General features: G+C 37.8%; 1 protein-coding gene across 1 annotated transcript in view; it reads left to right on the top strand.

Annotated features, from left to right (window-relative positions):
- Window positions 1-27599, top strand: part of LOC129545010 (phospholipid-transporting ATPase ABCA3-like) — a 241795-nt gene that overhangs the window by 60082 nt on the left and 154114 nt on the right. The window contains exons 10-11 of the mRNA XM_088833045.1: window positions 4381-4518; window positions 11472-11589. Coding sequence (XP_088689171.1) covers window positions 4381-4518; window positions 11472-11589 — 256 coding nt within the window. The remainder of the gene's footprint in view (window positions 1-4380; window positions 4519-11471; window positions 11590-27599) is intronic.

The following is a 27599-nucleotide window of genomic DNA, read 5'->3' as shown; positions in this document are numbered from 1 at the left end:
ATGCTGAGGTCTTTTAATGTACTTATTGACCATTTGTATATACTATTTAGAAAATTGTCTATGCAAGTTCTGTGCCGATTTTAAAATTCGGTTGTTTGTCTTTTTATATATTCTGAACACTAGACTCTTACCAGATACATGATTTGCAAATATTTTCTTCCATTCTGTGGATTGTCTTTTCACTATCTTGACAGTGTCTTTTCATGCATAAAAGCTTTAAGTGTTGATTAATCCAATTTACCAATTTTTCTTTTGTTTCTGTGAATTTGGTGTCATATCTTAGTAGCCACTGTCAAATGTAAAGTCTTGACAATGACAAATATAAAGTGTCTGTTTTTTCTTCTAAGAGTTTGGTGATTTTTATCACTTATATTTAGATCATTGGTCCATTTTTATTTAATTTCTGTATAGTGTGAGGTAGGGATCCAACTTCAGTCTTTTGCATGTGGATATACTGTTGACAATACTATTTGAAAAGACTATTCTTTCCCCATTAAATGACCTTAGCACACTTGATGGAAAAGATTGACCACAGATGTACTGGTTTATTTCAGAACCTTTAATTTTATTCCTCTGGATCCTTATAACAGTACCATAATGTTTTGATTATTGTAAATTTATAGTAAATTTTGAAATTTGAAAGTGTGAATGTGAGTACTCCAACCTAGTTCTTCTTTACCAAGATTGTTTTGGCTGTTAGGGGCCTCTTGCAAGTCCATATGAACTTAATGCTCAATTTTTGTATTTCTCCAAGAATGTTCATCTAAATTTTTATAAGAATTACATTGAATTTGTTGATTGTTTTAACTAATATTGCCATAATAAAAATATTATTTGTATGTCTTATTTAAATTCTTTTAGCAAAGTTTTACAGTTTTCAGTGTACAAGTCTTTCACTTTTTGTTAACTTTACTCCCAAGTATTTTACTCTTTTGGATTCTATTGTAACTGGAATTGTTAAGTTTTCTTGTTGTGTTGTTTGTTGCTAGTATATAAAACTACAGCTTATTTTTGCATATTGTTCTTATACCTTGCACCTTTGATGAATTTGTTTATCTCTACTAGTTTGGGGGTGTATTCTTTGGGTTTTTTTTTTAATAAGTAGGATCATGTCATCTTCTTTTCCAATTTGAGTGCCTTTTATTTCTTTTTCTGCCTCATTGTTCTGACTGAATCTCCCAGTACAGTGGTGAGTAGCAAAAGTGAAAGTGGCTTCCTTATCTTGTTCCTGATATTAGGGGAAGAGATTTTCAGTATTTCACCATTGAGTATTGTGTTATCTATGGATTTTTTTCATAAAAATTCCTATCATTTTGATATCATTTTTAATTATTTTTAATTTTATTTATTTATTTTTTAATATAAATTTATTTAATTGGAGGTTAATTACTTTACAATATTGCAGTGGTTTTGCCATACATTGACATATTATCTGCCACAGGTGTACATGTGTTCCCCATCCTGAACCCCCTTCCCTCCTCCCTCCCCCATACCATCCCTCTGGGTCATCCCAGTGCACCAGCCCCAAGCACCTTGTCTCATTCATCAAACCTGGACTGGTAATTTGTTTCACGTATGATAATATACATGTTTCAATGCCATTCTCCCAAATCATCCCACCCTTGTCCTCTCCCACAGAGTCCAAAAGACTGTTCTATACATCTGTGTCTCTTTTGCTATCTCACATACAGGGTTATCATTACCATCTTTCTAAATTACATATATATGCATTAGTATACTGTATTGGTGTTTTTCTTTCTGGCTTACACCCTGTATAATAGGCTCCAGTTTCATCCACCTCATTAGAACTGATTCAAATGTATTTTTTTAATGGCTGAGTAATATTCCATTGTGTTTATGTACCACAGCTTTCTTATCCATTCGTCTGCAGATGGACATCTAGGTTGCTTCCATGTCCTGGCTATTATAAACAGTGCTGAGATGAACATTGGAGTACATGTCTCTCAATTCTGGTTTCCTCAGTGTGTATGCCCAGCAGTGCGATTGCTGGGTCATATTGCAGTTCTATTTCCAGTTTTTTAAGGAATCTCCACACTGTTCTCCATAGTGGCTGTACTAGTTTGCATTCCCACCAACAGTGTAAGAGGGTTCCCTTTTCTCCACACCCTCTCCAGCATTTATTGCTTGTAGACTTTTGGATAGCAGCCATTCTGACTGGCGTGAAATGGTGCCTCATTGTGGTTTTGATTTGCATTTCTCTGATAATGAGTGATGTTTAGGATCTTTTCATGTGTTTGTTAGCCATCTGTATGTCTTCTTTGGAGAAACGTCTGTTTAGTTCTTTGGCCCATTTTTTGATTGGGTCGTTTATTTTTCTGGAATTGAGCTACAGGAGTTGCTTGTATATTTTTGAGATTAATTGTTTGTCAGTTGCTTCATTTGCTATTATTTTCTCCCATTCTGAAGGTTGTCTTTTCACCTTGCTTATGGTTTCCTTTGTTGTGCAAAATCTTTTAAGTTTAATTAGGTCCCATTTGTTTATTTTTGCTTTTATTTCCAATATTCTGGGAGGTGGGTCATAGAGGATCCTGCTATAATTTATGTTGGAGAGTGTGTTGCCTATGTTTTCCTCTAAGAGTTTTATAATTTCTGGTCTTACATGTAGAGTTTAATCCATTTTGAGTTTACTTTTGTGTCTGGTGTTAGAAAGTGTTCTAGTTTCATTCTTTTACAAGTGATTGACCAGTTTTTCCAGCACCACTTGTTAAAGAGATTGTCTTTTCTCCATTGTATATTCTTGCCTCCTTTTTTGAAGATAAGGTGTCCATAGGTGCGTGGATTTATCTCTGGCTTTCTATTTTGTTTCATAAGAAATAAAACTCTCACTGTTTGCAAATGACATGATCCTCACATAGAAAACCCTAAAGACTCCACAAAAAATTACTACAGCTAATCAATGAATAGCTGAATAGCTGAAATCAACACACAGAAATCCCTTGCATTCCTATACACTAACAATGAGAAAACAGAAAGAGAAATTAAGGAAACAATTCCATTCACCATTGCAACGAAAAGAATAAAATACTTAGGAATATATCTCCCTGAACTGTGGTGTTGGAGAAGACTCTTGAGAGTCCCTTGTACCGCAAGGAGATCCAACCAGTCCATTCTAAGGGAGATCAATCCTGGGTGTTCATTGGAAGGACTGATGCTAAAGCTGAAACTGCAATACTTTGGCCACCTCATGCGACGAGTTGACTCACTGGAAAAGACTCTGATGCTGGGAAGGGTTGGAGGCGGGAGGAGAAGGGGACGACCGAGAGTTAGATGGCTGGATGGCATCACCGACTCTGTGGACATGAGTTTGAGTGAACTCCGGGAGTTGGTGATGGACAGGGAGGCCTGGCATGCTGTGATTCATGGGGTCGCGGAGAGTCGGACACAACTGAGCGACTGAACTGAACTGAAAGAAACAAAAGACCTATATATTGAAAACTATCAAACACTGGTGAAAGAAATCAAAGAGGACACAAATAGATGGAGAAATATACCGTGTTCATGGATTGGAAGAATCAATATAGTGAAAATGAGTATACTACCCAAAAGAATCTATAGATTCAATGCAATTCCTATCAAGCTACCAACGGTATTTTTCACAGAACTAGAACAAATAATTTCACAATCTGTATGGAAATACAAAAAACCTCGAATAGCCAAAGCAATCTTGAGAAAGAAGAATGGAACTGGGGGAATCAACCTGCCTGACTTCAAGCTCCACTGCAAAGCCACAGTCATCAAGACAGTATGGTACTGGCACAAAGACAGAAATATAGATCAGTGATATCATTTTTGTTATCATTTATCATTTTGATATAATTTTCTTCTTTATCTTGAAACACTTTGTCAAAGGCTTTATTTCCATCAATTGAGATGACCACATGTGTTTTTTCCATTTGTTCTATTAATGTGATATGTTACATTGATTGACTTTCTTTAGTTGAAACACCCCTGCATTCCTAGGGTAAACACACTTTATCATGATGTATAATTCTTTTGATATGCTTATTAGATTCAGTTTGCTAGTAGTTTATTTTTGCATCTATAGTCATAAGAGATATTGGATTATAGTTACTTTCTTTGTGATCTTTTTATCTGGATTTGGTGTCAGGGTAGCAGTGACCTTATAAGAATCAATTATGGAATGTTCCCTCCTCTTATACTTTTTGGAAGACTTGGAAAAGGACTGCTGTTAACTCTTATTTAAATATTCGGTAGAATTTCTCCTGATCCTGGACTTTTCTTCACTTCACCTATTTTTTAACAATGACTCAGTTGATTTACTTGTTATAAGACTGTTCAGATAGAGTGCTTCATTTCTTAAAGCTCACTTTGGTAATTTTACTTTGGCTTTCTTTGTAGCACTCATACTGGTTCAGCAAACCAAGAATTAAAATAAAAAAAGAAGAAATGAATGACTCTGTGATAACTCAAGACAAGTATTTTGAAGCTGAACCTACTGGTCTGGTGGCAGGTATCAAGATCAAACATTTGTACAAGGTATTGTTTCAAAAGTCTCTTTTTCCTACAAAGACTGAATACTACATACTACTATTAGGATTGTTTGTAACTAGCTATTCCAAGAAATCAAATGAGATGCTTAATAAAGAATCATAGTTAATATAGTTCTCATCTGAAGCATTCATAGAACGTATAAATATATGTTCTGTATATGATCTTATTTGCTCTACCCATTGTGCTTATTTTTAATCTCCTCTAATGGATTTGGCAGCAAGTGATATTTGAATTTTGTAATAAAATTCTCTGAAGAAAATGATAATGCAATAAGAACATTTGAGTGTGTGGTTGGAAAGGATAACATTAAAGGTAGTTAAAGCAAAACCTCTCTGAAGGGTTAACCTTTGAACTAGAAAATTGAAGAGTCAATTATTTGAAAAGCTAAAGGAAAAATACTCATGTCAGGAAAATCACAAATTTGAAAACCCTGAGGTGAGAAAGACTTTCATATTGAAAGATTGCTGCTGCGAGTCATGAGCTATGCTGGGATTCGTGACCTCCAGAGAGAGGATTTTGATCTGGGGCCAGAGACGAGGCTCAATCACTAGGAGCTTTTGTGCAGCAAAGTTTTATTAAAGTACAAAAGGGATAGCAAAACCTTCCAACATAGACATCAGAAGGGGACAAAAAGAGTGCCCCCTTGCTAGTTTTTAGCAAGGAGTTATATATCTGTTAGCAAGTTGCTGATTAGATAAAAGAAACACCTCAAAACTGATAGAGCTGCACCTGGCCCCTCTCCCACAGCATGCATTTTGAGATAGCATTGGCACAAGGTGAGTCATCCCAGCCATAAAACAATTGACATGAGTCTTGAAGAAAGGCAGATTTTCAGGAAAATGCATAGTTTCATTAACAGAGCTTAAGAGAACATTTCCATGAGTAAGACATACTGGTTTGTAGAGCCATTAGCAGTTCAAGGTTTGAGAAAAAGGTTAGTCTTGGCAGAACTGGATTTGAACAAAGGCAGATTCCAAGGCGAATATATAGTTTCATTAAGATAGCTTAAGAAAAAACATTTCCATAAGAAAAGCACACTGGTTAGCTCAAGGTTTGAGAAAAGTTAAGTTCAAGGGAAACCAGGAGTCATCATGACAGCATAGGATTAGGAAAAAATGTCTTCCACCTGCAGTTTATTTCCTCCTGCTTCTTGGGGACCCCTAGTCTTCCTACCTGTTAGCCTGTCAATGTGTTTGAGGAACAGAAAAAAAAAACAAAACAATATTTGGAGGCAAAAGATGTTAGTTAATGACTTCACTGGGAAGCCATTATTTGGCTAGAGGTGTATATATATATATATATATAAAAGATCATTTTGACTACATTGTGGGAAATGGGATGTTGGAAATTGAGGAGTTAAGAAGGAGAAGTGTAGGAAACAAAGACCAATGGTACTTTGCTTAAGAGATAATGATAATTGAAAAAAGGTCATAGCAATACATATTAAAAGAAATGGACAAATCCAAGATATTTTCCACAGAGTGGAGAATATTGGGGAATAAGTAGGCACTGAAGGAAAAGGAAACTAGATAACAAACTATTAATAGAGCAATTAAATGTTAAATAACGTAGACCTTTGCTGTTCTAACCAAGTTATAGTAGATTTTCTTAAATGTTTCTCCATGTGCTGTATTTTCTCAGATCAGTTTCTGGAGGCTTTAAGTGGTTTTTTTTTGTTTTGTTTTTTTAATTTTTTTTCTTTTTTTCAGTTCTGAACTTCTTTTCGTAATTATTATTTTTTAACTGAAGGATAATTGCTTACAGAATTTGGTAGTTTTCTATCAAACCTCAACATGAAACATGTTTTTTTAATTTTTACCAGAATTTCTTGTTCCACTGTGGAGTGGGTCTATGGAGCTCTTCATGCTTACTTCCCAGAAATGAATCTTTTTATTGTCTTGTTTAATGGATTCAATTTTCTTAGATTTTGTTTAGAGTGTTTTTAATTAGGTTTTTTATGATAGATATTGGTCTCTTTTCATTTGTTGTAAGGTATTTCTCTCATTTTGATACCAGGATAATGATAGCCTCATATAGTGAGTTGGGAAGTATTTCCTCCTTTTCAATTTTCCAGAAGAGATTTTTTGCATGTATTATTTTGTATCTAATTACTTGGGGAATTTTCCTGAGATCTTTTTTTGTAATTAATTTCTTTTAAATGTGTTGATTCTTATTTGTTTCAATCAATCATCTGTCTAAATAAATTTTATCAGTACTTGAAAATACTGTGTAATCTGCTCCTGTTAAGTGAATTAATACAAAAATGTCAATTAAGACAAGTTAGCTGTTAGCTCTTCAAGTATTCTGTATCCTTACTGATTCTACATGTTCTAACAATTATTGAGAGGAAAGTATCAAAGTCTTTGAAAATAACTGCATTTTTCTGTTTCTCTTTGTAGTTCTATTGATTGTTGCCTCATGTATTTTGAATTCAGTTATTGAGTATATAAAATTTAGTAATATTATGTCTTCTTGAGAAGCTCATCTCATTATGATTATAAAATGACATTCTTATCTTTGGCAATATTTTTCTCTCTTAAATCTACTCTAATTGTTGTTTATGTAGCCACACCACTTATTATTATTTTTATTACTTTTATATATAATATAAATATATATTTATTATTATTATTGGATTCTGTTTTACTACAATAGCACTAAGACTTTCAGGTTATTGGTTTTAATTTTCAAATTAAAATATTTTCTGAATGTTTGTATAATTTATTGTATTTGAAAAGAACAGCATCAACTAGGCAATATCCATGTGTTTTTAAAACCACGCTGTTGAGGTTTGATTAACATTCAAAAAGCTAATTATCCTACTTAAACGTCACCTGATTAATATACGTGTATGCTATGGGGGCTTCCCTGGTGACATTAGAGGTAAAGAACCCACCTACCAATGCAGGAGACATGAGATGTGCATTCGATCCCTGGCTTGGGACTATCTCCTTGAGGGTGTGGCAACTCACTCCAGTATTCTTGCCTGGAAAATCCCATGGACAGAGGCGCCTAGCTGCTGCAGTCCATGGAGTCACAAAGAGTCAGACATTACCGAAATGACTTAGCACACATTTATAAATGTACATGTCAGTTCAGTTCAGTTCAGTCACTCAGTCCTGTCCAACTCTTTGTGACCCCATGGACTACAGCACACCAGGCTTCCCTATCCATCACAAACTCCCAGAGTTTGCTAAAACTCATGTCCATCAAGTCAGTGATGCTATCCAACCATCTCATCCTCTGTTGTCCTCTTCTCCTCCTGCCTTCAATCTTTTCCAGCATCAGAGTCTTTTCCAATGAGTCAGTTCTTTGCATCAGGTGGCCAAAGTATTGGAATTTCAACTTCAGCATCAGTCCTTCCAATGAATATTCAAGACAGATTTCCTTAAGGATTGACTGGTTTGATCTTGCAGTCCAAGGGACTCTCAAAAGTCTTCTCCAACACCACAGTTCAAAAGCTTCATTTCTTCTCTCACATCCATACACGACTACTGGAAAAACAATAGCTTTGACTAGATGGACCTTTGTTAGCAAAGTAATGTCTCTTCTTTTTAATATGCTATCTAGGTTGGTCACAGCTTTTCTTCCAAGGAGCAAGCTTCGTTTAATTTCATGGTTTCAGTCACCATCTGCAGTGACTTTGGAGCCCCCCAAAATAAAGTCTGTCACTGTTTCCATTATTACCCCATCTGTTTGCCATGAAGTGATGGGACCAGATGCCATGATCTTCGTTTTTTAAACGTTGAGTTTTAAGCCAGATTTTTCACTCACCTCTTTTACTTTCATCAAGAGGCTCTTTAGTTTCTCTTCACTTTCTGCCATAAAAGTGCTGTCATCTACATATCTGAGGTATTGATATTTCTCCTGGTAATCTTGATTCCAGTTTGTGCTTCATCCAGCCTGGCATTTCACATGATGTATTTTTCATAGAAGTTAAATCAGCAGGGTGTCAATATATGGTCTTGACGTTCTCCTTTCCCAATTTGGAACCAGTCTGTTGTTCTATGGCTGGTTCTAACTATTGCTTCTTGACCTGCATACAGGTTTTTCAGGAGACAGGTAAAGTGGTCTGGTATTCCCATCTGTTGAAGAATTTTCCACATTTTGTTGTGATCTACACAATCAAAGGCTTTGGCATAATCAATAAAGCAGGAGTAGATGTTTTTCTGGTATTCTCTTGCTTTTTCAATGATGCAGTGGATGTTGGAAATTTGATCTCTGGTTCCTCTGCCTTTTGTAAATCCAGCCTGAGCATCTGGAAATTCACAGTTCGTGTACTGTTGAAGCCTGGCTTGGAGAATTTTGAGCATTACTTTGCTAGCATGTGAGATGAATGCAATTGTGCAATAGTTTGAACATTCTTTGGCATTGCCTTTCTTTGGGATTGGAATGAAAACTGACCTTTTCCAGTCCTGTGACCACTGCTGAGTTTTGTAAATTTGCTGGCATATGGAGTGCAGCACTTTCACAGCATCATCTTTTAGGATTTGAAATCCTAAAACAACAATCCTTCCAATGCATATTCAGAGTTGACTTCCTTTAGAATCGACTGATTTGATCTCCTTGCTGTCCAAGGGACTCTCAAGAACTTTCTCCAGCACCACAGTTCAAAAGCATCAATTCTTCAGCACTCAGCCTTCTTTGTGGTTCAACTGTCACATCCATATATGACTAATGGAAAAACCATAGCTTTGACTATACAAGACTTTGTGGCAAAGTAATGTCTCTGCTTTTTATTATGCTGGCTAGATTTGTCATAGCTTTTCTTCCAAGAAGCAAGCATCTTTTAGTTTCATGGCTGCAGTCACTATCCGCAGGGATTTTGAAGCCCAAGAAAATGAAGTCTGTCACTGTTTCCACTTCTATTTGCCGTGAAATGATGGGACTGGGTGCCCTGATCTTAGTTTTTTGAATGTTGAGTCTTTAGCAGCTTTTTCACCCTCCTCTTTCACCTTCACCAAGAGGCTCTAGTTCCTCTTCACTTTCTGCCATTAGTGTGGTGTCATCTGCATAGTTGATATTTCTCCAGCAGTCTTGACTCCAGCTTGTGTTTCATCCAGTGCAGCATTTCACATGATGTACTCTGCATATAAGTTAAATAAGCAGAGTGGCAATATACAGCTTTGATGTACTCCTTTCCCAAACTTGAACCAGTCCATTGTTTCATGTCCGGTTCTAACTGTTGCTTCTTGACCTGGATACAGGTTTCTCAGGAGACAGGTAAGGTGATCTGGTAGTCCCATCTCTGAAGAATTTTCCAAAGTTGGTTGTGATCCACACAATCAAAGGCTTTTGTGTAGTCAATGAAGCAGAAGTAGATGCTTTTCTGGAATTCTCTTGTTTCTTCTATAATCCAGCAGATGTTGACAATTTGATCTCGGATTCCTCTGCCTTTTCTAAACCCAGCTTGTGCATCACGAAGTTCTCAGTGCATATACTGTTGAAGCCTAGCTTGAAGGATTTTGAGCATTATCTTGCTAGCATGTGAAATGAGTGCAATTGTGTGGTAGTTTGAACATTCTTTGACATTGCCCTTCTTTGGAACTGGAATGAAAACCAACCTTTTCCAGTACTGTGGCCACTTCTGAGTTTTCCAAATTTGCTGGCACATTGAGAGCAGCACTTGCACAGCATCATCTTTTAGGATTTGAAATAGCTCAGCTGGAATTCCATCACCTCCACTAGCTTTATTTGTAATGATGCTCCCTAAGGCTCTCTTGACTTTGCACTCCAAGATGTCTGGATCTAGGTGAGTGATCATACCATCATGGTTATATGGGTCATTAAGATGTTTTCTGTATAGTTCTGTGTATTCTTGCCACCTCTTTATATCTTCTGCTTCTGTTAGGTCCATACCATTTCTGTCCTTTATTGTGCCCATCTTTGCATGAAATGTTCCCTTGGTATCTCTAATTTTCCTGAATTGGAGGATAATTGGTCTACAACATTGTGTCGGTTTTTGCCATACATCAACCTCTTCTATGTGGCTATTTTTCAGGAGTAAATACTATAGTACTACACAGTCTATGGTTGGTTCAATCAGTCGATGTGCAGGAAGTAAAGATACGGAAGACCAACTATAAATTATATGTGAATTAACCCCCACATTGTTCAAATGTCAACTATAGTAGGAATTTTCAAAAGACCCTTCTAAAAGGTTGTTAAGCATGTTTTATAAAGGGTCAAATAAATATTTTAGGCTCCATGATCCATGGAGTTTGTCACATATTCTTTTTTGTATTTTTTACCAAGTATTTAAAAGTGTAAAAAGCTGTTCCTAGTTTTTTTGCCATACAAAAGCAGATAATGGACCATATCTGAACTGCTGTTTGGAATCTTAAGAATTTCTGGACATGCTTTTGAAGTGAAGTGAAAGTCATTCAGTCATGTCCAACTCTTTGTGACCCCATGGACTATACAGTCCATGGAATTCTCCAAGCCAGAAACTGGAGTGGGTAGCCTTTCCCTTTTCCAGGGGATCTTCCCAATTTAGGGATCAAACCCAGGTCTTCCACATTGCAGACAGATTCTTTACCAGCTGAGCCATCAGGCTTTTATCAATAGCTAAGCTTCTGGCTGAAATCATGGCATCAACCTTTCCAGTCATTGGTGGCAGTTTCTGTGAGCTTTCCTAGATCCTGCCACAGTTTAGTAAACCCATAATTACAATATGATATTCTTTATACATAAAATATAGAAAAGTCTCCATTTTCCTTACCAAGTGTAAATAGATATACATACCACCCAGACTTCATATTTATTTTGACTAGTATACAAACTCAGTGCACCTACATGTATTGTTCCTTGTTCACAGTATCATCTTCTTTATACAATGTGAGTTTGATGAAACGATGTTTCTTCTAAGGATAGGATATAAGTGTCTTTCATAAGTGATAAGTGACAAATATCAAGTTATTCTTTCCTTTATTCCACAGGAATTAGGTGACAAAGTAGTAATAAACAATATGTCTTTGAATTTATATAAGGGGCAGATCACTATTCTCCTAGGACAAAATGGGGCAGGAAAAACCACAGCTTTGTCTATTCTCACAGGTATGTATTTGGCTCTATCCAAAGCAGCAGTCAGGTTCCTTCTAAACTGTAAATCAATCAACAACTTTTAGTGTTAAAGTATGTTGTCACTTCAGTGTTGTAGTTATTATTATAGTCTCAATTATTTAAAACCAAGATGCTCACATTAATCAGTTTAAAATGTGCTGGCTCTTTTTCTAGGAATAGATATCACAGTGGTGATTTCAAAATTGTTACATTCAGTTTTATATTCTGGTAGAGATACAGACAAAAATGTGAAACATACAACACACCATAAATGAAAAGGAAGATGTAGAATCCAAAAGAATGACACCTAACCTGTTTTGGGCATGATGAATAGAGTAGTGACATCAATATGAGGTAAATAGGAGATATAAACAGGTATGATGGAAAGGAAAGAAGAACATTATATAAGCAAAGACTAGAAAACTGAAGAGCAGGGAACAGACATATGACTAGACTATGAAAAGAATGTAAATAATGGCAAAAGACGAAGATGGATGAATAATCAAAAGGTCAAATCATAAAAGAACTGGGGGAAGCCATCCATTAAAGTTTAGAATTTATTCTGAGAGCAATGAAAAGTCATGAAAGGATATTTTATGAAGGTTTATACTTTAGAAATATTGCATTCACTAAAAAGAAAGAATGGATAAAGAATACTAGGGACCATTAGAACAATGAACTCTATGTTGAGTATAAGTCCTAGAGGCTGAACCTAGTACTCAAGATAAAAACAGCCTCTGTTTGTTACAAAAGTGATGCCAAAACTAACAGGAGGGAAAGACGCTACTCATATTCTCTGCTGTTTTGTGTATTTGAACTGACTCCCTCCATGTCTGTTAAAACTTTTCTTAAAAGAATAACTGCCTAGCTAACACAAGGTCATGATTCAAGTTATCATTACCTTCATGATAATATTAATATATGCATAATATATATAGTTAATATGCTTTACATAATTTGTCCTAGAATACATGCCATGCTTTATTTTTCGTTTTTTGTGGTGAGAACATTTTTTTTTTACAAAACATTATTTCAGTTTCAGTCATATGACATAGTGATTCAGTGTTTTTATACATTATGAAATGGTCATCACAATAATTCTAGTAACCACAGGTCACCATACAAAGTTATTGCAGTATTTCTGACTATATTCCTTATGCTTTACACTTAGCTTCGTACCTTCTAATGGATATTGTTACAAATGGCAAGATAGGTATAAATATAGATTTATGTATCACATCTTATCCATTCATTTCTCAGTGGATATGTGCTTCCATATCTTGTGTGTGCTAGTCACTCAGTGTTGTCCAACTCTGTGACTCCATGGACTGTAGTGCAACAGGCTCCTCTGTCCATGGAATTCTCCAGGCAAGGATACTGGAATGGGTTGCCATTTCCTTCTCCAACGCATGAAAGTGAAAAGTGAAAGTGAAGGTGCTCAGACTCTTAGCAACCCCAGGGACCGCAGCCCACCAGGCTCCTCCGTCCATGGGATTTTCCAGGCAAGAGTACTGGGGTGGGGTGCCATTGCCTTCTCCGTTCCATATATTAGATGTTGTAATTAGGATTCCACGTTTTCTCTGCCGACGGCATGGATTCAGTCCCTGGTTGGAGAATTAAGATCCCGCAAGCTGCAAGGTGTGGCCAAAAAAATGCTACAGTGAACGTGGGGAAGCATATATATCTTTGGATTTAGTGTTTTCATTTTCTTTGGATAAATGTGCAGAAGTAGAATCGCTGGATTATATAGTAGTTCTGTTTTTAATGTTTTGAGGACCACCATAATGTTTCATAGTGGTAGTACCAATTATATTTCCACCAACAGTGTGTAAGTTTTTCCTTTTTCTACACCTCTCCAAAACTTATTTCTTCTCTTTTATTTCTTCTGACAGAAGTGAGGTTCCATGCTTTTCATGTTACTTAAGAACACTTGTCATACACTTTCCCATCTACACTGGGAATGCCTAATGTAGGCATTACAGTTCAGTTCTTGTTGTGAATAGGATTTCAGTTGGTGAGAGTCAACTGGCACCTATTGAAATCCTATTCATACACAAGATGCAGATCAAAAGCAACCATCCAGTGAAAAAATGGCAGAGGAAGTAGCTCCACCCTTCAGTCCCTTCACAAACTAAACTGGTAAAGAAATACAGAATGTCAACACCAATTTTGGCAGAGCTCTGGAAGCAGGCGAAGCCTTATAGCAATAAAGCAATACCAAATAAAGAAAAAGGTAAATTGGATGATAGGTGAGAGTGACACAGCAATTTTGGAAGCTTCAGGCCCTGTTCATCCCAGAGACACTGGGATGACAACAACATACAGGGACAAAATACCTTTCTGAGAATTCTAGAAACCAGTTTGGAAGCTACAGCACACGAACGACTACTTAGTCAGTACCATAAAGCATATGAAGTTTGTGTCATTTTCTCACCTAATCTGTCCCTCCAAACGGTATGGCAGAGTCAGAAGGAGTCTTCACAATGCTTAATTTTACCTTGGGACAAAAGGGAAAAGCTGGGATTTCCATTTAGTGATCTTGCTTGTCTAGGGCTGCCTTTGAGACTGGTTTCTATCTTGCCTAATGGAGTACTTGTGGGAGAGGCAATGTGGTATGGATGCAATTTGGAATCCACAGGAAAAAAAAACAGGCCAGCTTGAGGCACTTTAAAGTGCTTAAAAGCCACAGAAAATTTGCAGTTCTGCAGGCAGGGAGCAAGATACGACAGGAAAAGAAATGCAATAGAAACTGAAACCAAAACTCCAAGCTGCTTAAGAAAATTAATACAGTTAAAAACAGATTCTGATGGCTGCAGTCACCGTCCACAGTGATTTCAGAGCCCAAGGAAAAAAAATTGTCATTGCTTCCACTTTTCCCCCTTCTGTTTGCCATGAAGTAATGGGACCGGGTGTCATCATCTTGGTTTTAGAATGCTGAGTTTCAATCACACTTTTTTCACTCTCCTCTTTCACCTTCATCAAGAGGCTCTTTAGTTTCTCTTCACTTGCTGCCGTTAGAGTGATATCATCTTCATATCTGATGTTGATATTTCTCCCAGCAATCTTGATTCTAGCTTATGATTCATCCAGCCCAGCATTTCTCATGATGTGCTCTGCATATAAAAGTTAAACAAGCAGGATGACAATATACAGCCTTGTCCTTTCCCAATTTTGAACCAGTCAGTTGTTTCAAGTCTGATTCAAGCTGTTGCTTCCTGACCTGCATACAGGTTTCTCAAGAGACAGGTAAGATGGTCTGGTATTTGTATCTCTTTAAGAATTTTCCACAGTTTGTTGTGATCCACACACCCAAAGGCTTTAGCGTAGTCAATGAAGCAGAAGTAGATGTTTTTGTGGAATTCCCTTGCTTTCTCTAGGATCCTCAACAAATGTTGGCAATTTGATCTCTGGTTCCTCTGCCTTTTCTAAACCCAGCTTGTATATCTGGAAGTTTTTTATTCAAATACTGCTGAAACCTAGCTTGACAGATGTTGAGCATTACCTTATTAGCATGTGAGATGAGCACAATTGTATGGTAGTTTGAACAATTTTGGCATTGCCTTTTTTTGGGATTGGAATGAAAACTGACCTTTTTCAGTCCTGAGGCCACTTCTGAGTCTCCCAGACTTGCTGATACATTGAGTGCAGCATCTTTTAGGATTTTAAATAGCTCAGGTGGAATTCCGTCACCTCTACTAGCTTTGTTCACAGTAGTGCTTTCTAAGGCCCACTTGAATTCACACTACAGAATGCCCGGCTCTAAGTGAGAGACTACACCCTCATGGTTATCCATTAGGACCTTTTTTACATAACACTTCTGTGTATTTTTGCCACCCCTCTTAATCTTGTCTGCTTCTGTTAGGTCCTTACTGTTTCTGTCCTTTATTGTGCTCATCCTTACGTAAAATGTCCTTTTGATATTTCCAATTTTCTTGAAGATATCTCTAGTATTTCCCAGTCTATCATTTTCTTCTGTTTCTTTGCACTGTTCATTTAAGAAGGCCTTCTTGTCTTTCCTTGCTATTCTTTGAAACTCTGCATTCAGTTGGTTATATCTTTCCCTTTCTCCCTTGCCTTTTGCTTCCTTCTTTCCTTAGCTAGTCTTTTGGACTCTGTGGGAGAGGGTGAAGGTGGGATGATTTGGGAGAATGGCACTGAAACATGTATATTATCATATGTTAAACAGATCGCCAATCCAGGTTCGATGCACGGGACAGGGTGCTCAGGGATGGTATACTGGGATGACTCAGAGGGATGGGATGGGGAGGTAGGTGGGAGGGGGGTTCAGGATGGGGAACACATGTACACCCATGGCAGATTCATGTCAGTGTATGGCAAAACCACTACAATATTGTAAAGTAATTAGCCTCTAATTAAAATGAATAAATTTATATTTAAAAATAATAAATAAAATAAAAACAGCAAAAAATAAATAAATAATGTTAAAAATTAAATAAAACATGATATTGTGCTAAATGCAAATAAATAAATAAATAAATGCCCCTAAAAAAAAAAGAAAGAAAAAAGCCTCTTCAGACAACCAGCTTCACATCTTGCATTTCTTTTCTTTGAGATGGTTTTGGTCACTGTCTCCTGTAGTGTTACTAACCTCCATCCATAGTTCTTTAGGCACTTTGTCTACCAGGTCTAATCCCTTGAATCTATTCATCATCTATGCTGTATAATCATAGGGGTTTAATTTAGGCCTAATTATCTTCTCTGCTTTCTTCAATTTAAGCCCTGAATTTTGCAATAAGGAACTCATGATTTGAGCCACAGTGAGCTCCAGGTCTTGTTGCTGATGGTATAGGGCAACTCCTACTTCCAATGCAGAGAACGTAATCAGTCTGATTTTGGTATTGACCATCTGGTGATGTCCATGTGTACAACCGTCTCTTGGATTGTTGGAAGAGGGTGTTTGCTATGACCATTGTGTTCTTTTGACAAAACTGTTAGCCTTTGCTCTGCTTCATTTTGTACTCCAAAGCCAAACTTGTCTATTATACTGGCTATCTCTTGACTTCCACTTTTGCATTCCAATCCCATATGATGAGAAGGACATCTTTTTATTCTAGAAGATGTTGTAGGTCTTCATAGAACAGGTCAACCAGCTTTTTCTGCGTCAGTGTTTTGGGAATAGACTTAGGGTACTGTGATGTTGAATGGTTTGCCTTAGAACAATCTGAGGTCATTCTGTCATTTTAAAGGTTGCACCCATGTATTGTATTTTGAACACTTTTGTTGACTATGAGGGCTACTCCATTTCTTCTAAACGATTCTTGTGCACTGTATGAGGGCTACTCCATTTCTTCTAGGCCATTCTTGCGCACTGTAGTAAATAAAATAGTTATCTGAATTAAATTTGCCCGTTCCCGTCCATTTTAGTTTACTGATTCCGAAGATGTGGATGTTTACTCTTGCCATCTCCTGCTTTACTTTGTCCAATTTATTTTGATTCGTGGACCTAACATTCCAGTTTCCTATGCAATACTGTTATTCACAGGATCAGACTTTGCTTTCACCACCAGACACATCTACAACTTAGCATCATTTCTACTTTGGCGTATCCACTTCATTCTCTCTGGAGCTATTAGTAATTGCCCTCTGCCCTTCCGTGGGAGCATATTGGATACCTTCCAACCTGGGGAGAGGGGGCTAGGGGGCTCATCTTCCAGTGTCATATCTTTTTGCCATTTTATGCTGTTCTTGGGGTTCTCCTGGCAAGAATACTGGAGTGGGTTACCATTTCCTCTCCAGTTGACCACGTGTTGTCAGAACTCTTCACTATGACCTGTCTGTCATGGGTAGCCCTGCATGGCATGACTCATAGCTTCATTGAGTTACACAAGCCCCTTCACCACAAGAAGGCTGTGATCCAAGTGTTGTGTACTGCTAACCTAAAGAAATGAAAAGGATGTATGAGAGAACACTATGAACAATCATATGCTAACAGGTTAAATAATCAAAATAAAATGGACAAATTCCTAGAATCATATGAATTACCTAAACCGATTCATGAAGAAATAGAAAATGGAACAAAACTATAACAAGTAAAGCACTTGAGTCAGTAATAAAAAGCCTTGTGTATTTATTTGCTAGGGCTTCCCTGGTGGCTCAGAGGTTAAGCATCTGCCTGGAATGCAGGAGACCCGGGTTCGATCCCTGAGTTGGAAAGAACCCCTTGGAGAAGGAAATGGCAACCCACTCCAGTACTCTTGCTTTGAGAATCCCATGGAGGGAGGAGCCTGGTGGGCTACAGTCCACGGGGTCGCAAAGAGTCGGACACGACTGAGCGACTTCACTTTCACTTCACCATAACAAAATACCACAGATGGGGTGAATTAAAAAACAGAAATTTATTTTTCCTCACAGTTCTAGAGGCTACAAGTCCAAGTTTAAGGTATTGGCAGGTTTGATTTCTTTTTCTTTTTTTATTTTTGAGGCTTTTTCCTTGGCTTATAGAAGGCTTATCCTGCATCTTCATGTGGTCTTGCTTTTGTTCACAGCTGTGTCCTAATTCTTATTGTAAGGATACCAGTCATATTGGATTAGAGCCCACCCATATAACTTCATTTTATCTTAACCACCTCTTTAAAGGCCCTATATTCAAATATGCATTCTGAGGTACTAGGGGTTAAGACTTTAACATATGAATTTGTAGGGATACAATTTCACCTACAACACCTCCCAGCAAAGAAAAGTCCAGTTCAATGACTGCACTGTTGAATTCTACCAAACATTTAAAGAATTAATATCAAGCTTTCTCAAACTTCCAAGAATAATAGAAGAGGTACACTTTCTATTCTATTTGACCACCATTTCTGTTCTATGAGGCCAATTACCCTCCAGTCAAAGCCAGATAAAGACATCACAGGAAAAGAAAGTACAGATAAATATTCCTTCTGAATATAGTTTTTAAAAAATCATCAACAACATACAAAAGCACATTCAGTTCAGTTCAGTCGCTCAGTCGTGTCCAACTCTTAGCGACCCCATGAACCACAACACGAAAGGCCTCCCTGTCCATCACCAACTCCCGGAGTTCACTCAAACTCATGTCCATCGAGTCAGTGATGCCATCCAGCCACCTCATTCTCTGTCGTCCCCATCTCCTCCTACCCCCAATCGCTCCCAGCATCAGAGTCTTTTCCAGTGAGTCAACTCGTCGCATGAGGTGGCCAAACCCATTAAAAGGATATAAATCATGATCAAGTGGATTTTTCCCAAGAATACAGCACTGTTTCAACATGAGTCAGTCAGTGCAATCACTACTGTATGTTAATAATACAACAGAATCTACATGACCATCTTAAGTATGCAAGAAAAAACATTTGATAAAATCAACAAAATTTCTTGTCAAAAACAAAACATTCAGAAAATGGAATAGAAGGAATTTCTTCAACATAATATCTATTAAAAAAACACAACTAAAGTTATACACAATGGTGACAGTCTGAAATCAGCTTTCCTCTTAATATTACAAACAAGGCAAGGATACCTTCTGTCACCACTATTACTCAATATTGTATGGAAATTTCTAACAAAAGCAATTAGGCAAGAAAAAGAAAAGCTATCCAAATTGGAAAATTAAACTGAATTATCCCTATTCACAGATGACATGATACTGTATATGGAAAGCCCAAAGAATCCACAAAAATCTACTAGAGCTAATAAATGAATTTTGTAAAGTTACAGGTTATAAGATTAACACAAAAAACTATTTCTATATACCATAAGTGAACAATTTGAAAAGGAAAATATAGCATCCAAAAGGATAGAATACATAGTAATAAATTTAACCAAGAAAATGAAAGACTTGTGCACACAAATGACAAAATATTCAGTTTACTTTAGTTCAGTCACTCATTCATGTCTGACTCTTTCAACCCTGTGGACTGCCACATGCGAGGCTTCCCTGTCCATCACCAACTCCCAGAGCTTGCTCAAATTCACGTCCATCGAGTCAGTGATGCCACCCAACCATATCATCCTCTGTTGTCCCCTTCTCCTCCTGCCTTCAATCTTCCCCAGCATCAGGGTCTTTTCCAATGAGTCAGTTTGCATCAGGTGGCCAAAGTATTGAAGCTTGAGCTTCAACATCAGTCCTTCCAGTGAATATTCAGGATTGATTTCTTTTTGGATTGACTAGTTTAATCTCTCTGCAGTCCAAGGGACCCTCAAGAGTCTTCTCCAACACTACTCTGCACCTCAAAATATTACTGGAAGAAAAAAAGTTAAGACCTAAGTTAATGGAAATATTTCATATGTTCATGGATCAGAACATTTAAAATTGTCAATATTACCAAAAGCAATCTAACAGTTCAACAAGTCTTTATAAAAATTCCAACTGCTTTTTTTGCAGAATTGGAAAAACTGATCCTACAATTTATATGGAATTACAAAGGTCACCAAAAAAATCTTTAAAAATAAAAATAAACTTGGTGTCAAAATTCCAGATTATAAAACTCTGAAGCTACATTAATCACAAAAGTCAAAACAATGTGTTGCTGGCCAAAGGATAAACAAATAGACCAATGAAATAAAATTGAGAGATCAGAAATAAACCCATACATCTATGACCAATTTAGTTATTTTTTCAGTTCTAAAAACTTGATTTATTTCTAGATTTTCTTTGAGACATTGACATTAATTTAGTGAATCCCTAAAAGTTTCCATTTTCTCATACAAATACAATTTTGATGAAAGGAATACATTCTTTTTTTTCCAGGTTTATTGGGATATATCTGACATATAACATTGTGTAAGTTTAAGGTATGCAACATGCTGATTTGATGTACTTTTATATTGCAAAATCATTACCACTGTAGCATTAGCTAACACCTCCATCACATGTTATAATTACCTTTTTTGAGCTGGGAACATTTAAGATCTACTGTATAGCAGCTTTCAAGTATGTAATACAGTATTGTTAACCATATTCACAATTCTGTGCATTAGATCCCCATAATTTATTCACCTTCTGACTTGAAGTTTGTATCCTTTGACATCCCCCCTCTTTCCTATAGGAGAATTTACAAGGTCTCCCTTGGCCCTAAGGTGTGCCACCTTGGGGAAAGGGTGTTGCTGGCAAACAGCTGTTCCCTGTACCCACTCTAATGTCTCCAGACTTGTTTTCTGCCAACTGGAGTACTGGAACTTCTCCTTTGGAAACTTAAGCTTTCATAAAGGCTCTCTCTTCTGTGGGTGACTGCCTAAGTCAGGGTTTTCTAGATGCTACCAGATGCCAGCCAATAGGGATTGAGGGAGGTTTCACCACCACTATTGAAATCTGACTCAATACTGACTCAGATCTGACTGCCTTTTACCTGATATCCAGGTGGGCAAAACTCCTCCCATATCCCTTCGCACATGGTGCTGGATGCCATAGCTCCCACGGAGGCATGTTTTTTTCCCCATATTTTAAACTTTTTATTTTGTATTGGGGTATAACCAATGAACAGTGTTGTGATAGTTTCAGGTGAACTGTGAAGGGACTCAGCCATACATACACATTTCCATTCACCCCAAACTCGCTTCCCAACCAGGCTACCATATAATATTGAGCAGAGTTGCATGTGCTATCGGGTAGGTCTTTGTTGGTTATCCACTTTAAATATAGCAGTGTGTACAGGCAACCGTAAGTTCATTCTCTTAAGTCTGTGAGTCCTCAGATGGACTTCTGTTCATGGATAAGTGCCAATTTTGTTATTGTTCAGTATGTGTGTCCTCAGTCGTGTCTGACTGTTTGTGATGCCGTGGACTATAGTCCACCAGGCTCCTCTGTCCTTGGGATTTTCCAGGCAAGAATATAGGAGTGAATTGTCCTTTCCTACGCCAGGGGATCTTCCAAACACAGGGATCAAACCTGTGTCTCTTGTGTCTCCTCCACTCGCAAGTGGACTCTTTACCACTGCACCACCTGGGAAGCCGTATTGTTGAGTAAGAGGATAAAAATGAGAGATGTCTTATGTCACTATGATGCTGACATCATTCCACCTATCCTTTTTTAAAGGCTGGATAATATTCTATTGTGTGTATATTACCACATTTTCTTTATCTACTCATCTGTAGATGGATGTTTAGGTTGTTCTGAATCTTGGGTATTATACATCATACTGCAATGAATATAGAAGTGAAATATCTAATGTAAAATCCTGGGTGTTCATTGGAAGGACTGATGCTAAAGCTGAAACTCCAGTACTTTGGCCACCTCATGTGACGAGTTGACTCACTGGAAAAGACTCTGATGCTGGGAAGGATTGGGGGCGGGAGGAGAAGGGAATGACAGAGAAAGAGATGGCTGGATGGCATCACTGACTTGATGGACAAGAGTTTGAGTGAACTCCGGGAATTGGTGATGGACAGGGAGGCCTGGCGTGCTGTGATTCATGGGATCGCAAAGAGTCAGACACAACTGAGCGACTGAACTGAACTGAACTGAAGAATCTCTTCAATATTCTAATCTCAGTGCTTTTTGATAAATAGAAGTGAGACTGCTGGATCATATGGTAGTTCTATTTTTAAATCTTTGAGGAATTTTCATATTATTTTCCACAGTGGCTACACCATTTTACATTTTCTCCAATAGTGAACAATGGTTCAAATTACTCCACATCCTCATCAACACTCGCTATACTTTGTTTCAACAATGACCATCCTAACAGATGTGAGATGCTATCATATTGTGGTTTTGATTTATAATTCCCTAATGATTAGTGATGCTGAGCATCTTTTCATATATCTATTGGCCATTTACATATCTTCTTTGAAGAAACGTCTATTCACTTACTTTGACTATTTTTTAAAATGATGCGGCCTATCCCCCATCCCCCGCTGAGACAGGCAGGGAGGGCAGCCAGAGCCGGAGGGGGCAACCGCGGCCCCAGAAAGGCATCTGATACAAACTGCAGGCAGGCTTGTTGCTAATCAGGACTTCTTGGGTTCGGCCAGTCGATATCCCCCTGAGAAGGTGTGCTGGTTGTACACCCAGAAAACTGAGTGGCGGGGACTGGGGAGGCGATAAGTCGCAGAGACCGCGCTCGCCAAACACCTGGTCCCCTGAGCTGCTCGGACTGGGGAAGGCACAAAACGCAGGCCCAACCAAGTCTGTGCCTTTGTGGAGTACCTGAGAACCTGAACTTGAGCCGCTCAGACCTGGGAAGTGCATACAACCCGGCGCCGGCCTCGGACAGTTCCCGGCAGAGCAACCTAGAGCCTGTGCAGTGTAGACTGGGACAACACATACGCTACGAGCAGGGACAAACCCAGTGTGACCGAGATGCTGCGAGCACTCCCCACAGACGCCAGAGATATTCGTCTGCAGCATTCCTCCCTTCCCAGAACAGGACTGAACAACTGAGCCTTAAAAAGTGTCCACCCGCCCCCTAGTATCAGGGCAGAAATTAGACACTGAAGAGACCAGCAAACAGAAGCTAAAACAGAGGGAACCACCTTGGAAACGACAGATAGAGACGTCTAGAGGCTACTCTAAGAATAAGACCAAAAACCAGAGGCAAGAGGCTTAAGCCCGAATCCTGAGAACACCAGAGAACTCCTGACTCCAGGGAACATTAATCGATAGGAGCTCATCAAACGTCTCCATACCTACCCTAAAACCAAGCACCACCCAAGGGTCAACAAGTTCCAGAGCAAGACATACCACGCAAATTCTCCAGTAACACAGGAAACTAGCCCTGAGCTTCAATATACAGGCTGCCCAAAGTCACTCCAAACCCACTGACATCTCATAACTCATTACTGGACACTTCATTGCACTCCAGAGAGAGGAAATCCAGCTCCACCCACCAGAACACCGACACAAGCTTCCATAACCAGGGAACCTTGACAAGTCACCCGTCCAACCCCACACACAGCGAGGAAACTACATAATAAAGAGAACTCCACAAACGGCCAGAAGAGGGAAAGGCCACCCCAAGCAAAACAATATAAGCAAGATGAAGAGGCAGAGAAATACCCAGCAAGTAAAGGAACAAGATAAATGCCCACCAACACAAACAAAAGAGGAAGATATAGGGAATCTACCTGATAAAGAATTTCGAATTTTGGTGGTGAAAATGATTCAAAATCTTGAAAGCAAAATGGAGTTACAGATAAATAACCTGGAGAAAAGGACTGAGAAGATGGAAGAAAGGTTTAAGAAGGACTTAGAGGAAATAAAAAAGAGTCAATATACAATGAATAATGCAATAGATGAGATCAGAAACACTCTGGAGGGAACAAACAGTAGAATAACAGAGGCAGAAGACAGGATAAGCGAGCTAGAAGATAGAATTGTAGAAATAAATGAAACAGGAAAAAAGAAAAACAAATTAAAATGAATGAGAACAATATTAGAGACCTCTGGGACAATGTTAAACGCTCCAACATTCAAATCATAGGAATCCCAGAAGAAGAAGACAAAAAGAAAGACCATGAGAGAATACTTGAGGAGATAATAGTTGAAAACTTCCCTAAAATAGGGAAAGAAATAATCACCCAAGTCCAAGAAACCCAGAGAGTCCCCAACAGGATAAACCCAAGGCGAAATACTCCAAGACACATATTAATCAAATTAACAAAGATCAAACACAAAGAACAAATATTAAAAGCAGCAAGGGAAAAACAGCAAATAACACACAAGGGGATTCCCATAAGGATAACAGCCGATCTTTCAACAGAAACTCTTCAGGCCAGGAGGGAATGGCAAGACATACTTAAAGTGAGGAAAGAAAATAACCTACAGCCCAGACTACTGTACCCAGAAAGGATCTCATTCAAATATGAAGGAGAAATCAAAAGCTTTACAGACAAGCAAAAGCTGCGAGAATTCAGCATTACCAAACCAGCTCTCCAACAAATGCTAAAGGATCTTTTCTAGACAGGAAACACAGAAAGGGTGTATAAACTTGAACCCAAAGCAATAAATAAAATGGCTACGGGATCGTACTTATCAATAATTACCTTAAACGTAAATGGGTTGAATGCCCCAACCAAAAGACAAAGGCTGGCTGAATGGATACAAAAACAAGACCTCCATATATGTTGTCTGCAAGAGACCCACCTCAAAACGAGGGACACATACAGACTGAAAGTGAAGGGCTGGAAAAAGATATTCCATGCAAATAGAGACCAAAAGAAAGCAGGAGTAGCAATACTCATATCAGATAAAATAGACTTTAAAACAAAGGCTGTGAAAAGAGACAAAGAAGGAAACTACATAAAGATCAAAGGATCAATCCAAGATGAAGATATAACAATTATAAATATTTGTGCACCCAACTTAGGAGCACCACAATATGTAAGACAATTACTAACAAGTATGAAAGGGGAAATTAACAATAATGCAATAATAGTGGGAGATTTTTATACCCCACTTTCATCTATGGATAGATCAACTAAACAGAAAATTAACAAGGAAACACAAACTTTAAATGATGCAATAGACCAGTTAGACCTAATAGATATCTATAGGACATTTCACCCCAAAACAATGAATTTCACCTTTTTCTCAAGCGCACACGGAACATTTTCCAGGATAGATCACATCCTGGGACATAAATCTAGCCTTGGTAAATTCAAAAAAATTGAAATCATTCCAAGCATCTTTTCTGACCACAATGCAGTAAGATTTGATCTCAATTACAGGAGAAAAACTATTAAAAATGCCAACATATGGAGGCTGAACAACACGCTGCTGAATAATGAACAAATCATAGAAGAAATCAAAAGAGAAATCAAAATATGCATAGAAATGAATGAAAATGAAAACACAACAACCCAAAACCTCTGGGACACTGTAAAAGCAGTGCTAAGGGGGAAGTTCATAGCAATACAGGCACACCTCAAGAAACAAGAAAAAAGTCAACTAAATAACCTAACTCTACATCTAAAGCAACTAGAAAAGGAAGAAATGAAGAACCCCAGGGTCAGTAGAAGGAAAGAAATCGTAAAAATTAGGGCAGAGATAAATGCAAAGGAAACAAAAGAGACCATAGCAAAAATCAACAAAGCCAAAAGCTGGTTCTTTGAGAAGGTAAATAAAATTGACAAACCACTAGCCAGACTCATCAAGAAACAAAGGGAGAAGAACCAAATCAATAAAATTAGAAATGAAAATGGAGAGATCACAACTGACAACACAGAAATACAAAGGATTATTAGAGAATACTATCAGGAATTATATGGCAATAAAATGAATAACCTGGAAGAAATGGACAAATTCCTAGAGAAGTACAACTTTCCAAAACTGAACCAGGAAGAAATAGAAAATCTGAACAGACCCATCACAAGCACGGAACTAGAGGCTGTAATCAAGAATCTTCCAGCAAACAAAAGCCCAGGTCCAGACGGCTTCACAGCCGAATTCTACCAAAAATTTAGAGAAGAGCTAACACCTATTCTACTCAAACTCTTCCAGAAAATTGCTGAGGAAGGGAAACTTCCAAACTCATTCTATGAGGCCACCATCACCCTGATCGCAAAACCTGGTAAAGACCCCACAAAAAAAGAAAACTACAGGCCAATATCACTGATGAACATAGATGCAAAAATCCTTAACAAAATTCTAGCAATCAGAATCCAACAACACATTAAGAAGATCATAGAGCATGACCAAGTGGGCTTTATCCCAGGAATGCAAGGATTCTTCAATATCTGCAAATCAATCAACGTAATACACCACATTAACAAACTGAAAAATAAAAATCATATGATTATCTCAATAGATGCAGAGAAAGCTTTCGACAAAATTCAACACCCATTTATGATAAAAACCCTCCATAAAGTGGGAATAGAAGGGACATACCTCAACATAATAAAAGCTATATATGACAAACCCACAGCAAACATTATCCTCAATGGTGAAAAACTGAAAGCATTTCCCCTAAAGTCAGGAACAAGACAAAGGTGCCCACTCTCCCCACTACTATTCAACATAGTTCTGGAAGTTTTGGCCACAGCAATCAGAGCAGAAAAAGACATAAAAGGAATACAAATTGGAAAAGAAGAAGTAAAACTTTCATTGTTCACTGATGACATGATCCTCTACACAGAAAACCCTAGAGACTCTACCTGAAAACTACTGGAGCTAATCAATGAATACAGTAAAGTTGCAGGATATAAAATCAACACACAGAAATCCCTTGCATTTGTATATACTAATAATGAGGAAATAGAGAAATTAAGGAAACTATTCCATTCATTGTTGCAACAAAAAGAATTAAATACTTAGGAATATATCTACCTAAGGAAACAAAAGACTTGTACGTAGAAAACTATAAAACACTACTGAAAGTAATCAAAGAGGACACTAATAGATGGAGAAATATACCATGTTCATGGATTGGAAGAATAAATATTGTAAAAATGAGTATACTACCCAAAGTAATTTATACATTTAATGCAATCCCTATCAAGCTACCAACGATATTTTTCACAGAACTAGAACAAATAATCTCACAATTTGTATGGAAATACAAAAAACCTCGAATAGCCAAAGCAATCTTGAGGAAGAAAAATGGAACTGGGGGAATAACCTGCTGGACTTCAGGCTCTACTCCAAAGCCACAGTCATCAAGACAGTATGGTACTGGCATAAAGACAGAAATATAGATCAATGGAACAAAATAGAAAGCCCAGAGATAAATCCATGCATCTATGGACACCTCATCTTTGACAAAGGAGGCAAGAATATAAAATGGAGAAAAGACAGTCTCTTTAACAAGTGGTGCTGGGAAAACTGGTCAGCCACTTGTAAAAGAATGAAACTAGAACACTTCCTAACACCATACACCAAAATAAACTCAAAATGGATTAAAGAGCTAAATGTAAGACCAGAAACTATAAAACTCCTAGAGGAGAACGTAGACAAAACACTCTCCGACATAAATCACAGCAGGATCCTCCAAGACCCATCTCCCAGAATATTGGAAATGAAAGCAAAAATAAACAAATGGGACCTAATTAAAATCAAAAACTTCTGCACAGCAAAGGAAACTATAAGTAAG

The sequence above is a fragment of the Moschus berezovskii genome, chromosome 27 (genome assembly GCF_049115385.1).
Source record: "Moschus berezovskii isolate FMDL1 chromosome 27, NW_MosBer_1.0, whole genome shotgun sequence".
NCBI lineage: Eukaryota > Metazoa > Chordata > Mammalia > Artiodactyla > Moschidae > Moschus > Moschus berezovskii.
The sequence above is the reverse complement of the archived record's forward strand: the minus strand, read 5'-3'. Positions and strand labels throughout refer to the sequence as shown.